This window comes from Cyanistes caeruleus, chromosome 6 (assembly GCF_971803275.1).
Source record: "Cyanistes caeruleus chromosome 6, bCyaCae1.hap1.1, whole genome shotgun sequence".
NCBI lineage: Eukaryota > Metazoa > Chordata > Aves > Passeriformes > Paridae > Cyanistes > Cyanistes caeruleus.
This window is the reverse complement of record NC_141706.1, coordinates 2039585-2054324: the sequence shown is the minus strand read 5'-3', so window position 1 is coordinate 2054324 and position 14740 is coordinate 2039585. Positions and strand designations below refer to the sequence as shown.

The window sequence follows — 14740 nt, the reverse complement described above, 5'->3', positions numbered from 1 at the left end:
CCAGGATGGATTCACCTGTGTCCCATCCAGGTCCCTGAGGGATCACCCTGGCTCTTCTCCAAGTCTGGACAATGGAAAGCTCTATTCCCTCCTGTATCTCTAATCACACTTGCTGTATCTCAATTATCCACATTAAAACATCTCCCTCTTGGAGCTCCTAATGAAGTTAAGAATCTCATTAAGTGCACTTTTGTTCCAAATAAAACGTGGAAGGGCTGAATTCCAGTTCCTAGTCCATGCCCAGCTTCTCAATATAAAGGGTGATTTATCATTCTAATCCCCGTCATTACTGCTTGCTACTGTTCACAATGCTCCTTTAATAGCTTTATTCATGTGCTCTCCTTGTCCTGATGATTGAGGGAGATACAGACTCTGGATCTTTGGCTTAATCCCTGCTCCTCTAAGCAGGGTTGTAATCTCTTCCTCTGTGAAATGCTGACCTTTATCCGGATCAAGGAGACTTTGGGAACCCCACCGAGGCAAAAAGCTCCTTCAGACTGTAGGGTTTCTTTCCTCTCCCTGCTGCTGTGTGTTGTTGTGCAGAAAATGCTTAAAATCACCTTGAAAAGGAGTCACAATCTTGCAAGGAGTTTCATTACCCCTGAGTGATTTGGGAGGGGGGTTAATGTTTATAATTTTAAGTTAATCACACCCCCAGCGTGGCAATCCACTGCTGCAGCAGAGATATGCCTGGACTTGGTTCTCACCCTTCCCGTGTGTGTCTTGGGCAAGTTTTGATCCATTTTCTAATCTGTACCCTTCAACACTGCTATTTCTTTATCCCTGAGAGCATTTTTCTGATTTTCACGAGTTTAGCAATGCTTGCTCCACCGTTTGCTCGCCCTGCTGTTGCCCAAGCGCAGTCAGTGCCGCTGGTGCTGGCAGCAGGCACCAGAAAGTTGTGTGATTTTGGCATTTTTAGGCCTGAAGTGGGAAGACCAAAGGACCTGATGTGTCTCATTAGGGACTTTTAGATTTGGGTTCTTTTTCCCTTTGAACTGAAGATTGATGAGAGGGAGGCAGTTTTCTCTTGTTCGGTCTCAGTTGTTTATTCTTCTCTTATCAGCATTACAAGGTACAAGGAGCTGAGTGCACTATGATAGAAAAGGGTAAAATGGATAACAAAGATCCTCTTCAAGGTCTTTTATATGTCCATTTACCCAGCTAACAGATGCCAACTCAATTATTTTTCTTGGTGACCCAATGACCCAACACCTGAGTGCTGCACTGTGGCATTTTCTATCCAATCACTCATTGCTACCCAAAAACCTCCAGGAGAAGAAGATGAAGAAGAAAGAAGAAGGACAAGAGACAACACCCTAAATCCTCCACCTTGTCTTCTGTTCTCTAAACTACCTTAAACTCTAAACCTCAACCCATTCACCCAGTGACTCAAGAAACTTTCTAATCTACACACTTACACTTTTCCTATCTAACTCTAACATTTGTTCTCGTGTATCACCATGAAAACACGCCCATGAATTTCATATTACATGAAATTCAGTGTTTCTTTGAATCCTAGAACTAAGTATTAGGAACAAGGGCACACACTCTGTATCTCAGACTCCAAAAGTGATGTACAGGTACATTGCACTCTCCAAAAACCCGTGGAGAGAAGGCTGCCAACAATATTTGCTACAAATGCCTGCTGTGAGCGATTTTGGCAAGCAGAAGGATTGTCTGAGCTGGAAACTCTGCTCTAACTCTGCTCTTAGCCACAGGCAGGTGTTAAACAATGGGGAGGCAGAGAAGCTTGCTGAAACCAGCCCTAACAATGCAGAATTTCATGGATTAATTCCATCTTCCTTTGATAATTGCTGCATGAGCAGGGTGGTCTTACAGCTATTTCTTAAGTACAATTTGAATTTTCCCTTCTTCCCAAAATTCCGCCCCTTGAGAATGAGGGGAGTGGAAAAATTGCCAATAACAAGGCTGGTATTGGTCCTTTATTTCCTTTTTTTTCTCTGCTCTCCTGCCCTTCAGCATCCACACCCAGCCTCCCCTGGCATGATGTGGCTGAATGCTCAGCAGCCTCTGCAGTCCCATTCATTCATGATGCTCAAATTAAAAAGAAAAGTTTTAGTGCTCTGCTCTTGCTGTGGAGTTTCTCTGAATTGCATTTTCTGACAGCACATGTGAAATGTTTTAAAAATCAACCTGAAGAAGGATGCTCTGATGTGTGTGTGTGTTTGCACACAAAGATTTTAGAAGTGAGAATGTTTTATTGTTTTTGGTGGGATTAATCCACAGGAGGAAAGGTTCTCGTCCTGTGCAGGGGTGTAAATGTGGAATTATGGCAACACTGGTAAAATTCATGTTAATATTGCTGTGTTTTATCCAACATCAAACACCAAATCTGTGTCTCAGCTGCACTGAAGAACTGACAATTCTCCTCTGATGGCTCCAGCTCCACTCCTTAACCTCAAGAGCTAAAGACACTGCATCCAAAACTTCCTGGGGGAAATACATTCAGAACTGGAAGGTCTTTTTGAAGAGGCAGCATTAAGCATTTTAATATTAAATTAAGTTATCTCTGGGTGTTAATTTGTTCCATTAATTGTGGAGTTCACCTTCAGGCTCCTGTCAAATGAAGTGAAGACTTTTTTAGGATTTGGAGACATCAAATACTTTATTCCAGTCTAGATTCCTGCTGCTGACTATCCACTAATCAGTATTTGCTGAATGGATTGACTTTGTTAGGATGTTGCTTTTGACAAATAATTTTTTTTTTTCTGTACAAACAAATAATTTACTCATTTAAACATAATTTCAATATATTGTTAGTTAACAAGAATTTAAAAAAAATAGTAGAGGAATGACAGCTCTGTTATTTTTTTCTTTTATCTTCAAATTCTTTTACTTCATCCCTTATAAATATTAAACATTTAGAGCAATTTTTCTAAAGTTTTGGGATTTTTTTTCTGGTGTCATTAACTGGGTGCTCATGGTCATGCTTAGATTTTAATTCTTTTGGGTTTGTTTTTTATTTTTAATATATAAAAAAACTTGGTAGTTCTTTTTTTACTGTACCAACCTGCAGTGTGAGAAGGTGATTCAAGTGGGGAGGGGAATATGGGGAGAATATAAAGATTAAAAGCAATGCTGTAAATGGGAAAATATGCTTTTACCATGGGCTGTGCAATAATGGCAAAATAATAATAATAATAATAATAATAATAATAATAATAATAATAAAAAAAAATATATAACATGTGATACATGATATATGATATATGATATATAATATATAACATATAACATATAATATACAATATATAACATATATAACATATATAACATATAACATAACATATAACATTAACATATAACATATAACATATAACATATAACATATATAACATATAACATATAATATATAATATATAATATATAATATATAATATATAATATATAATATATAATAGAACAACAACAACAATAATAATAATAATATAAAAATAATAAAAATAATAAAAATAATAAAAAATAATAAAAAATAATAAGAGTGACCTCAGGTCAAGTAGGGAACCTGGGGACAGGTGCAGGAACATATTTGAAGGTTTGAGCTGTGGCTTTTGCCTGTGTAGTTTGGTTTTCTTCCCCATCCTGCCATGCCAGATAAAACAGGCTGGCCAAAGGGGCATGGTTGGAACAGCAAATTAATTATTTAAGTTCCCTGAGCAGGTGGGTGAGTGTTATACAGAGACCTTAATCAGAAATAAATTGCAGCTTGATAAGGGTTATTTGATTTTGCTTTAATTTTCATTTTGTTTTTAGGATTTGTTAGCACACAAGTTAGCTCAGCTATCAGGAAATTGGACTTTGGGCTCACTAGCTGAAATAAAACCCCTGGAATCCCCCCTTTGGCAGATTGTTTCCATCTACTCTACAAAAACACTGCTTAGAACAAGGAGATAAATCCTCCCTCCAAACACCCAGTCCTACCCAACCTGCTCTGACTTTCCTTTGCAGTGTGATTTATAATGCTTAGCTCTGAAATTCAAAGAGATTGCTGCAAAAAGTGGGGACTATCCAAATCCCTGGTAAAGATACAGCCCATGAACAGCAATGGGCTTTAAGTGATGTTGCTTTTTTTTTAGTTTCTTTGCTTTTTTTTGTTTTTTTTTTACAAGTAACAGGTGTAGCGCTCCTGTCAGAAATTATCGTGTCAGCACAACTTTTTATCCTGAAGATTCTCATTTAATATTTATGTCCTGTGGCCATTCAAGCAAAGAACAGAGAGATTTTTCTGAGGAAAAATACAAGATAGCAGCGTGTGATACAGCTGTGCTTTCCCCCAGGGCTTTTTGTTGTATCATATTCATATATTGAATATGATGGTCAAATTAGGAATAAAAGTTTTAGTGCTCTGCTCTTGCTGTGGAGTTTCTCTGAATTGCATTTTCTGACAGCACGTGTGAAATGTTTTAAAAATCAACCTGAAGAAGGATGCTCTGCTGTGTGTGTGTGTTTGCACACAAAGATTTTAGAAGTGAGAATGTTTTATTGTTTTTGGTGGGATTAATCCACAGGAGGAAAGGTTCTCATCCTATGCAGGGGTGTAAATGTGGAATTATGGCAAAACTGGTAAAATTCATGTTAATATTGCTGTGTTTTATCCAACATCAAACACCAAGTGTGGCTGGTTTGTTTAAGCTTTGTTAACAACACACTTAAAAGCAAACTGATGAGCAAACAACACAAAATGGCAATGAAAGATGCTTTTTTAAGGCATAAAAATATAATCATTTTTTTATGCATTAAGAAAGAAGCAGTTTGCTCCAAATTTTTTGTCCTAGCTGAAAATTACTTTGTAGAATTTGGTTGTCAAATATACCATTAATATACAAATAAATGTAAATATACAAATATACAGTGTATGAATTGTTGGACATCGATTGGCTAAAGGGTTGTATAGGCCTCCAGAGGAATTTTGATTTCTTTTTAATAAAAGTCTCTTAAATATTAGAAAAAGAAGTAATTTTTTGCTGGGAGTTTGTGCTTTCCCTGACCTTGTAAGTGCTTGTCAAAAACAGAGTTGTTTTTTTTATTTAAGACAACATAGAAGGAAATAAAATGAGAATATCCTAAATAATACATTCAAATGACAAAACCCTGTAGCATCAACAAAATTACAGCAGATGTAAATTCATGGTTTTCACATCCTTTTCTAGTGTTAAAATAAATGGTATATTTAGAAATTCCTTCTCTCCAAAAAACAAAACCAACAAACCCAAAAAAGAAAACAAAATTAACATGCTGTTAATTGTTCTCAGCAGCTTTCTGGGGGTGGGGAGAACAACTTATCATACTGTAATTAAATCAGTGAGGCATGGAATAATTAAAGAAAATAATTTTGATAGCTAGAAGGGCAAGACAAGGTTATCTCACAGGTAATGCAGAGCAGGAAAAATGTCTTATCTGCAACTCAGTAGATTATTATTATTTCTCAACATCCAAGTAAAACTTGGAGTATCTTCAGCAGTTCTGACAAAACCTGTTTTATTCAAATGTAACTCTAATATTGTGCTTAATGGTTTTGATGTAAGCTTAAAAAATGTCATAGGAACAATTCTTACAAATCCTCTTCCTTACTTTTGTCACATCACTACACCCACAGAGGTAATTTAAAATAAAGAGTATTTCTTTTCATGCTAGGATTTGACTAAAGGAGTGAGGGAAACAATCTAAAGCTGTTTCTATGGAAAAAAAAAAAAGAAAAGAAAAGGAAAAAAGAAAGAACCCCAAACTGACTCTTTCTGGTTATGAACTGGAGCATTCCCAAGGCTGGCCTGAATTTTTTTATGGTTTATGACATTTCCTGTTTCTTAATATCCCAAATGCAATTTTTGTGTGTTTGGCAGAGCTTTTTCCCAGCAGGGTGGTGCAGTTGTTGTGGAGCTGGGCTGCAGTTTCATTCCCATGAATGGAATTCTTCCTCCTTCCCTGGAATTCTTTCCAGGCAGATTTTCCCCTCTGCCCTCAGGTGTCTCCTGTCCAAACCCAGCCAGGACAGGCACGTTCCAAAGTGGTGCTGCCAAAGCAAATATGACACAAGTAACCAGATATTCAGATATTCTTTCCTTTTCATGTGACAACTGAAAAAAACCAGAAATAATGGCACTTTTTGGACAATCCATTTGGTTGGTTTTCCTTCTTAGAGCAGGTGCTGTCAGGTGTGGGAATGCCTGTGCCTTACGGTCTTGCTCCTTAGTTTGGTGATGGAAAAGCTTTAGCACAAATCCAGAAGCCTTGCCTTGAAGAAAATGGGAAACAAACAGGGTTTTCTTGAGTCAAATTTAATTCCTTTTGCCTTTACCCATCATTTTCTGATAGTCAGAGAGGAAAATGTCAGCAAGAATAACAAGAAATTGAAGATCCATTTATATACATTAATATGGGAGGGAAAGCAATTGGATTGCTCCTTTCCCATGAAGTTCAGACTGCACTGGACCTTTGAAGTGGTGGGAGGATTTATGTAAATTAAACAGATGTGTACCTTGTGTAAACTCTTAACAGCTTTCTTGCTTCTCTCTAGAAGTTTGCCATTCCATTTTTAGCTGTTTTTTTGTAAGCCTCGAAGCCAAAAGAAAGAATCCTTAGTCCAGAGGTCAGAACTTCTATAGAGTAATAAAAATAATGTCCAAAAATGAATCAAATAAGGGAAGAAAAGTAGCTATAAAAGCTAGAAAATGCACTGAGCAGATGTTTTTGTCTGTGTTCAGTCTAGAAGCTGATTATTAAAACAGTTAATATTTTAAAATGATTTATGATTGAGTGTTTGCAGAGCTCTGTGCCTGCTTTTGATATTTATGCACCATCTAATGTGCCCATCCTGGTGCATTTGGAATCAGTACAAAACCTCCCATTTAAATTGTTGGCTCACCATATAGTTTCAAACACAGCTGAAGAGACAATGACTCAGAAAGCTGTGAAGCTTTTGTTATTAGAAAAGGGAACTGTTCCCTTGACATTTTACAGTGACAAGCTAACTGCAGCAAAAAGAATAATACAAGTGCACTTCAGGCTTCAAACCATCTTTCTCTATTTTCTTTTTCTTTTTTTTCTAAAAGAACTGGTGGCTGCTTCTCAAATACCCTTAATGCCTTTGTTATCTGCAGAACTGAGATCTTCATCCAACAGCTGATTTTGGGTTTGTTTGGATTGAGATGACAGAGTAATTTAGATTGGGAGGGACCTCTGGAAGTCATCCAGTCCATTCTCCTGCTCGAAGCAGGTGTTGAACATCAGTTTGGTTGTTCCCTCAGCTTGCCAAGGCATGGATCTGATCAAGTTTTGGATATTTCCAGAGATGGATGTTGCACAAACTGTCCAGGCAGCCCATTCCAGGGTTAGATCTCTTTGATTCTCCTCACTGTGAGAGAGGTTTCTCTTGTATCTGCATGGCTTTGCTTTCTTTCTGTCTCCTCGTGGTGTAGCATCCAAAAAGTCTTTAAATTTGGCTTTGGCTTTCAGTTTGAAGGCTGAAAACATTAAGGAGCTGCCACTATCACAGATTGGCCATTGGGCTCTTTTTCTTCCTAGCAGTAGCTCTGCTGGTTATGTTTGTTAAATTTCTTTTCCCTTTTATTTCTTGTTAGAAACCCTGGAAAAGATTTCTCAGAAAAGATTAAGAGTTTTTTGCACCCTTTTCAGGTTGATGGAGCTTTAAGAGGTTTGCAAAACCCAATTATTCTCCCTGGTGCTTTGTAAGGTGAGAAGAAGGATTCCTCCCTCTCTCATCTCATCCTCCCTTTGCATCTTTGCCAAAGACAGCACAGGAGAATTGCATCTTATTTTTGATAATTTTATGGGTGGGATGTTGTCAAAGGAAGGTTTCACGGCTGCTACAGCACATCCAAGCACATGCAGTCTCATTTTTCCTCTCACCTCAGCTGTCATGAGTGAGGAATGGCTCTAGAAAGATTAAGATAATTAATTGACTAATAGTGAATTAAGAAAAGAAGCTGGCCCTTGCTGTTGGGAGTGTTAAATACAAGTGATGGTACAAAATGTTGCTGGAAGAACTTGTTCTGGTAAACAAGGAGGAGTGCCAGCTCCCAAAGCCTGCTCTGGCCATAGATTGGCTTTCAATTCAACCAAATTCTGTTTCCTTATGGAAAGAAGATCAAGTTTGCACATGAATTAAATTGTTACAAAATGGCCAAAGAAGGTGGTTAAAGTTCATTTGGCGCTAAACATATCCAGCCCCCTCAGCTGAGGAACTGAGGCACCGAGGCTTAGACATTTGCATTTTGTTTGAACTACAAGCCTGAATAAAATATTCCAGATTTAATTAATGTTAAAGCAGCTTGTCTTTTGGAACCTGTGAATTGCTTTCAAAGACTTTACCTTATGCCAGCTTTTTTTTTTTTTTTTCTAACTTCTGTTTTGCGTGATATTTGAGTTGCTGTCATATATCAGAAGTACTTATCTCTTTGGAATGCTGTGTAATTTCCTATGAACAGCTGCTCACTACAGCTCTGCTGGGTTTTTTTTTCTTTGACTGAAATTGAATGCAACTTCAGTATTTTAATATAAGATTTGACTGAAATATTGGATGCTCAGTTGACTGTCATGCATTTCAAGAGCACAGGTCCTCACCATATGCCTATGACCGCTTCTCTAGAGGTAAATATATCTCAGGTTTCTGTAAAATGGGATGAAATTAAATTACAAGTTGAAATAAAAATACCTTATGTGTAATCCCATATTATATTGTCAGCACAGAGAAGTGTAACCATGTCTTAGGCAGTCATTTATCACCCATTTTATTTTTTTCTTTGAGAAATAAACATTTCAAACTTTCTTTTTTTCTCCCCTTTATAGAGCCAGTATTGTGCAAAAGCGCATAATTTATTTTCAAGATGAGGGCTCCCTCACCAAAAAAATTTGTGAACAAGGTAAGGTAAAGTAAAACATCTTTCTGACCTCCTCGTTGTGTTTTGCATTTTTCTCTTAACCCATTGTCTCAAACTAAAATTTGCAGGTCTTGGACAGTTTCGTGCAGGTTCAGATTTGGGATCTTCCATTCAGTTATGTTTTTCCTTATCACATATTCTCCATCTCATAAAATCTTCCTTGCCTGCCCCTAAATGTGATAATTAAAACCTTTTACCTTTGTGTGATTCCCATTGGTTTCCAGGGCACTTTGGGCTATTTAATCCTTTCCTAAACCTAAATGTTACAGCTGCTTATTGTATCCCACTGGAGAATTCATTTACTTGGTCTGTTCAGAAATTTCAAGCCTTTTGTGTTTTGAGATCAACAGAGGTTTGTCCTTATCAGATAAAAACCAGAAACAAACCCCTTCTGAATCTGAAGATAACTGAAATATTAATGCCTTCTTATTGAAAATTGTGGATTTGAATCATTCCATCCACTCATAAATATGATACAGATAATTCAGGGTTGTTTAGTCTAACAGTAAACTTCAAACTAAAAAATATACCAAACAAACCACGTTTAACTCAGATTTACTTCCCTGGAGTATTTATTGTGACAGCTTCACATATAAACTTTACACAATATACTTTGTGTATAATATAAATATTACATATATAATATAAACATTATAATAATATTACACAATATACCTTGTGTAATATAATATAAACTTTACACAATAAACTTTGTGTTTATTAGGATGCTATCATAACTCTCCTCACTGCTTTGGAGTTGTAGCCTTTTCCAATGGGTACTTTGATGCTTTTTCAGACTCAGCCTCGGAAGGTGTGACTGACAAGCCAATTTTAGACTGTTGTGCCTGTGGTACTGCCAAATACAGGCTGACTTTTTATGGAAACTGGTCAGAAAAAACACATCCCAAAGATTTTCCACGTGAGTACCACTCCTTTTTTGTTTTTTTTGTTTTTTTTTGTACCACACAGGGGCCCTGAGGAGGGTTGGAGCTGATTGTGTGGCACAGCATCACTTATTTACAGCTCAGCAGTGTAAATTATGACATATAGAGAATCCTGCTGGCAATCAGCACTGAAAATCAATGGATCTGTCTGCACTATACATTACATTATACATTCTATTGATCTGCCTGACATTTTGAGCTAAGGTGTGCGTGAGACTGTATTTGCAAGATATCTTTGTGGGGAGAAAGGTTCCTTTCTTTTTGTCTTAGAATATGACAAATCTATCTATCTATCTATCTATCTATCTATCTATCTATCTATATCTATATCTATATCTATATCTATCTATATCTATATCTATCTATATCCATATCTATATCTATATCCATATCTATATCTAATCTATCTATATATAATCTATCTATATATAATCTATCTATATCTATATCATCTATATCTATATCTATATCTATATCATCTATATCTATATCTATATCTATATCATCTATATCTATATCTATCTATATATCTAAATCTAATCTATCTATATCTATATCTCTATCATCTATATCTATATCTATATAATCTATATCATCTATATCTATCTATATCTATATCTATATCTATATCTATATCTATATCTATATCTATATCTATATCTATATCTATATCTATATATATCTATCTAATCTATATCTAATCTATATCTATATCTATATCTATCTATATCTATATCTAAATCTAATCTATATCTATATCTATATCTATATCTATATCTATATCTATCTATATCTATATCTCTATCATCTATATCTATATCTATATATCTATATCTATATCTATCTATATCTATATCTAAATCTAATATATCTATATCTATATCTATATCTATATCTATATCTATATCTATATCTATATCTATATCTCTATCATCTATATCTATATCTATATATCTATATCTATATCTATCTATATCTATATCTAAATCTAATCTATCTATATCTATATCTATATCTATATCATCTATATCTATATCTATATCTATATCTATATCTATATCTATCTATATCTATCTAAATATCTATATCTATATCTGTATCTATATCTATATAATCTACATCCATATATCTATCTATATCATCTATATCTATATTTATATCTACATCTATATCTAAGGTATAAATACATAGCTTAGAATATAAGCCCAGAATGGCTTATAATGTGGAGGTAGAAAATGAGATTTTAAGGAAAAGGCCACAAAGGACAGGTAACTCGCTAATATTTTGATTTTTTTAGCCATGCCAATTTGCCTAGTTTGTTCTACTTAAAAGTATTTTGAATTATTTTGGTTAAATTTGGTGAGTTTTGGATCTTGCTGCCCGAGGATATTAATTGTGTGTATAGATTTAGAATACTCTGTTTTCCTTGTCTTTGTTGGTTGAGTACCCAGGTAAAAAACACCTTCTGAACTTGGCCTCTCTGGCTTTTCAAGGCTCTGAACTTGAAAGAAGTATTGAAAGAAGAATCAGTATTTTTGTAGCAAGTTTGCTTTCTGCAGTTAGCCAAGCATCTATAAAAAGCTGAAGTTACAAAATTGTGTGTTATGCACGTGGTCTTTCATTCCTGACTCCACAGTCTGGGGGGAAAAAAGGAAAGTATTTAAGAATTTGAGTCACATTTACAGGCCTTTAAACCTTGTTATGTTTTCTGTGGCTGATGTTTATTAGAGGGGTTTTTTTATGTTGATTTTTTAAAAATAAATATTATTATTGCCACAGTGTCAGAATGTCCTCATTTAACTCAAAGAAAGGTTTGTATCAGCTCCTAGTTTTAACAGCATTCTTCAAATATTATTGGTCAGCATAAATAGGGGGAGATAAAATGAGCAAAGCCAATAATTGCAGGGATGCTCTTTTAAGCTGTTGGATAATTCAAATATCTGCTGAGTGTGAACTTTCTGGGCATTATTTACATGGATTCAGCTGCTGGTTAGAAATAGGCCATGAGAAAAGGACTGAAAACTGTGAAATTACCGTGGCTTGGTGATGTAATATTGGGAATAAATGGTCTTTTACATTCAAGTTGGTGAACTCATGAAGGGTATTGGCTGCATGATGGAAAATAAGCAAGTTGCAAGAGTTTGCCTGCTGCCTCTCCCCAGATACAAAATGGTGAATTAAATCAAAGTTTTACTTAAACTGAAAAAGTGAAAAAAATACCTTTGGTACTATTATTATTATTATTATTATTATTATTATTACTATTACTATTACTATTATCATTATCATTATCATTATCATTATTATTATATTTTTGCTTTTATTTTTATTTTTATTTTTATTTTTTATTTATTTTTATTTTTATTTTTTATTTTTTTTTTTTTATTTTTATTATTATTATTTTTTATTATTATTTTATTTTTTTTTATTTTACATTTATTATTATGTACTTACACAATTAATCCCAGCAATAACAGCTAATAAGCCCTGGCATTAAAATTTCTGAAAGCTGAGGGACAGATCTCATCCAGATATAGTGATCTATAAAAATGAAACCTATTCATTGGTGTCATTCTTAAAAATGTTGAGATTGTGCAGTAATTACATTAAAATAAAATTTTATTCATTGTGGACTGTGGGAAATCACTAATTATTTGCCAAGCCACCACATAAAAAATTCTGCTCTATTCTTGTACCATCAACAAGGTTGCAATAGAAAGCAGATCATGAACTTTATATTTTGCATCTTTATCTTCTGATTTGGTTTAAAAAAACCCTAAAGAACGTGCACCTCGTGCAAAGCATTTATTTTCTTTGTGTATCACCCATTTTTGACAACAGAAATCCACGTGCTCTTCATCACGACGTGATACGAGCACATCTGTGGGATGTGTCAGAGGATAAATTCTCAGGTTGTGATGGCACCTCGATTTTTCTGCAAAAATAACACACACAAGCATCTTGAGAAATTGAGAAACTGCTCAAAACTACAAGAATGAAGTGAAATAACAGCACTGGAAAGCTGTCAGAGCTCTGCTTGCTTGGTGACAGTGGGTGCAAACCACTCGTGCTGCTCAGGTCGTGTCATGCAGAGAGGTTTCTTTGATGGTTTGAGCAAAAAGCTTAGGAAATATCAAGTTTTCTCTCCGTTCTCACGAGAGGAGCACGGTTGGAGGTGAGGAGTGGAGCATTTGCAGACGTAGCAGAGTTTGGTGAGAAGTTTAGGGTGGCTGTGGAAGGACTTGGAGCAGCTCCTTTGGGCGGGTGCATAACTTCTTTAAAATTCTTTGTTTCTTATTTTTCTCTTGATTCTGCTGCTGTGCTTCTGCACTTCTTTTCACTCCTGGATTTCCCAGCTTCTCTGGGCTGAGCTCCTTGGGGATGTTCCCTCACGGGGAGTCCCACTTATCTCAGTTCTTTGGGTCAGGACAAAATCTCCAAAGCTCGTTAGGATCTTGTTTCTCGTGTTTATTAGGATGTTATCACAAAACTTGGCAGGTCTCTCCAGACTTTCTGCACAAGTTTAATTCACCATAACCTGGCACATTTCATTCTGATGCACAAAATGGCCCTGAACTATGCAGTTCTTTTATCTTTATACTCATTCTTATCCAATTAACAATAGACTCGTAAATTATTTTTCTTAATGACCCAATGACCCATCACCTGTGTGCTGCACTGTGACATTTTCTATCCAATCACTCATTGCTACCCAAAAACCTCCAGGAGAAGAACATGAAGAAGAAAGAAGAAGGAAAAGAGACAACACCCTAAATCCTCCACCTTAGCTTCTGCTTTCTAAACTAACTTAAACTCTAAACTTTACCTTTTTCACCCAGTGACTGAAGAGAACTCTCTAATCTACACACTCACACTTTTAGCTTTTCTGTCCAACTTTAACAGTTGTTTTCATGTATCACCATGAAAACATGCCCATAAATGTCATGTTCTATGAAATTCAGTGTTCTCCTGGATCTCAGAGCCAAGGGCACACGCTCTGTGTCTCAGACTCCAACAGGGTGGGTGGGCCAGGAGGTTTCTCTGCAGAGTTGATGTCTTTCGGGAGGGTTTGGTGGAACAGGCTGTGCTCTGATTGCAAAGGCACCAGGTGCTCCTGTCCTGGGCAGGGCAGGGAGGGAGAGAAGCTTTGGAGCACAGGGAACAATCCCTTATCCTTTGGACTAAAGACTTCCAGGCACTCAGGTTCCTCTCTGTTGATGCCTTCAGTTTCAGCTTTCCCATTGCCAGCCCCTGCAGTGCATTGCTGTGTGAGCTGAACCCCACACAAAGTGTTCAAGCTCTCCTCACAGCTCAGGCACACACAACAATCCTTCTCCAGCCCCACAGCCAAGGACACCGTGGCAGCTCCGGGCCCAAAAAGCACAAGCAGCAGGGAATTGAGGAGAGCAATCTGGGAGGATGGGACTGCATCACCTGCAGCTGCAATTGGGCAATCCAGCCCAATGTGGAAATGGACCAGAACCTATCAAAGTGTGAAACTCCTGACCCAGGGCCCAGCTTGGGTCCATCTTGGGTGGATCCTCAGCCAGGCTCTTGCCCTGCCCAAGCTGCATCCTCTGAAAACCTCTTTAATAAATCCCCACTTTATTCCTTTAACTCTGCCCAGCCCCTGTCCCAGGGAGCCTCTCTGGGCATCGCTGTGGTGACACATTTTTGTTCTGGAGGGACCATTCTCCTTCAGACAGCTTTGGTGTCACTTGCTGTCCTCTCCCAGGGTGAGCTGCTGCCTGTGAAGGGAAGAGGAAGGGCCAAGCTGGAGTTCCCATCCCTGGGGCTGAGTGACAACATCTCTCTGGGCTTTGACAGATATTTATAACATAAATAATAAATAAATCACAAGAAATAAACATATAT

At 36.6% G+C, this 14740-nt stretch overlaps 1 protein-coding gene across 1 annotated transcript in view; it reads left to right on the top strand.

The window, feature by feature from the left end:
• SPON1 (spondin 1) overlaps positions 1 to 14740 on the top strand; it is a 177288-nt gene that overhangs the window by 47154 nt on the left and 115394 nt on the right. Inside the window, exons 4-5 of the mRNA XM_023929157.2 lie at positions 8830 to 8903; positions 9718 to 9840. Coding sequence (XP_023784925.1) covers positions 8830 to 8903; positions 9718 to 9840 — 197 coding nt within the window. The remainder of the gene's footprint in view (positions 1 to 8829; positions 8904 to 9717; positions 9841 to 14740) is intronic.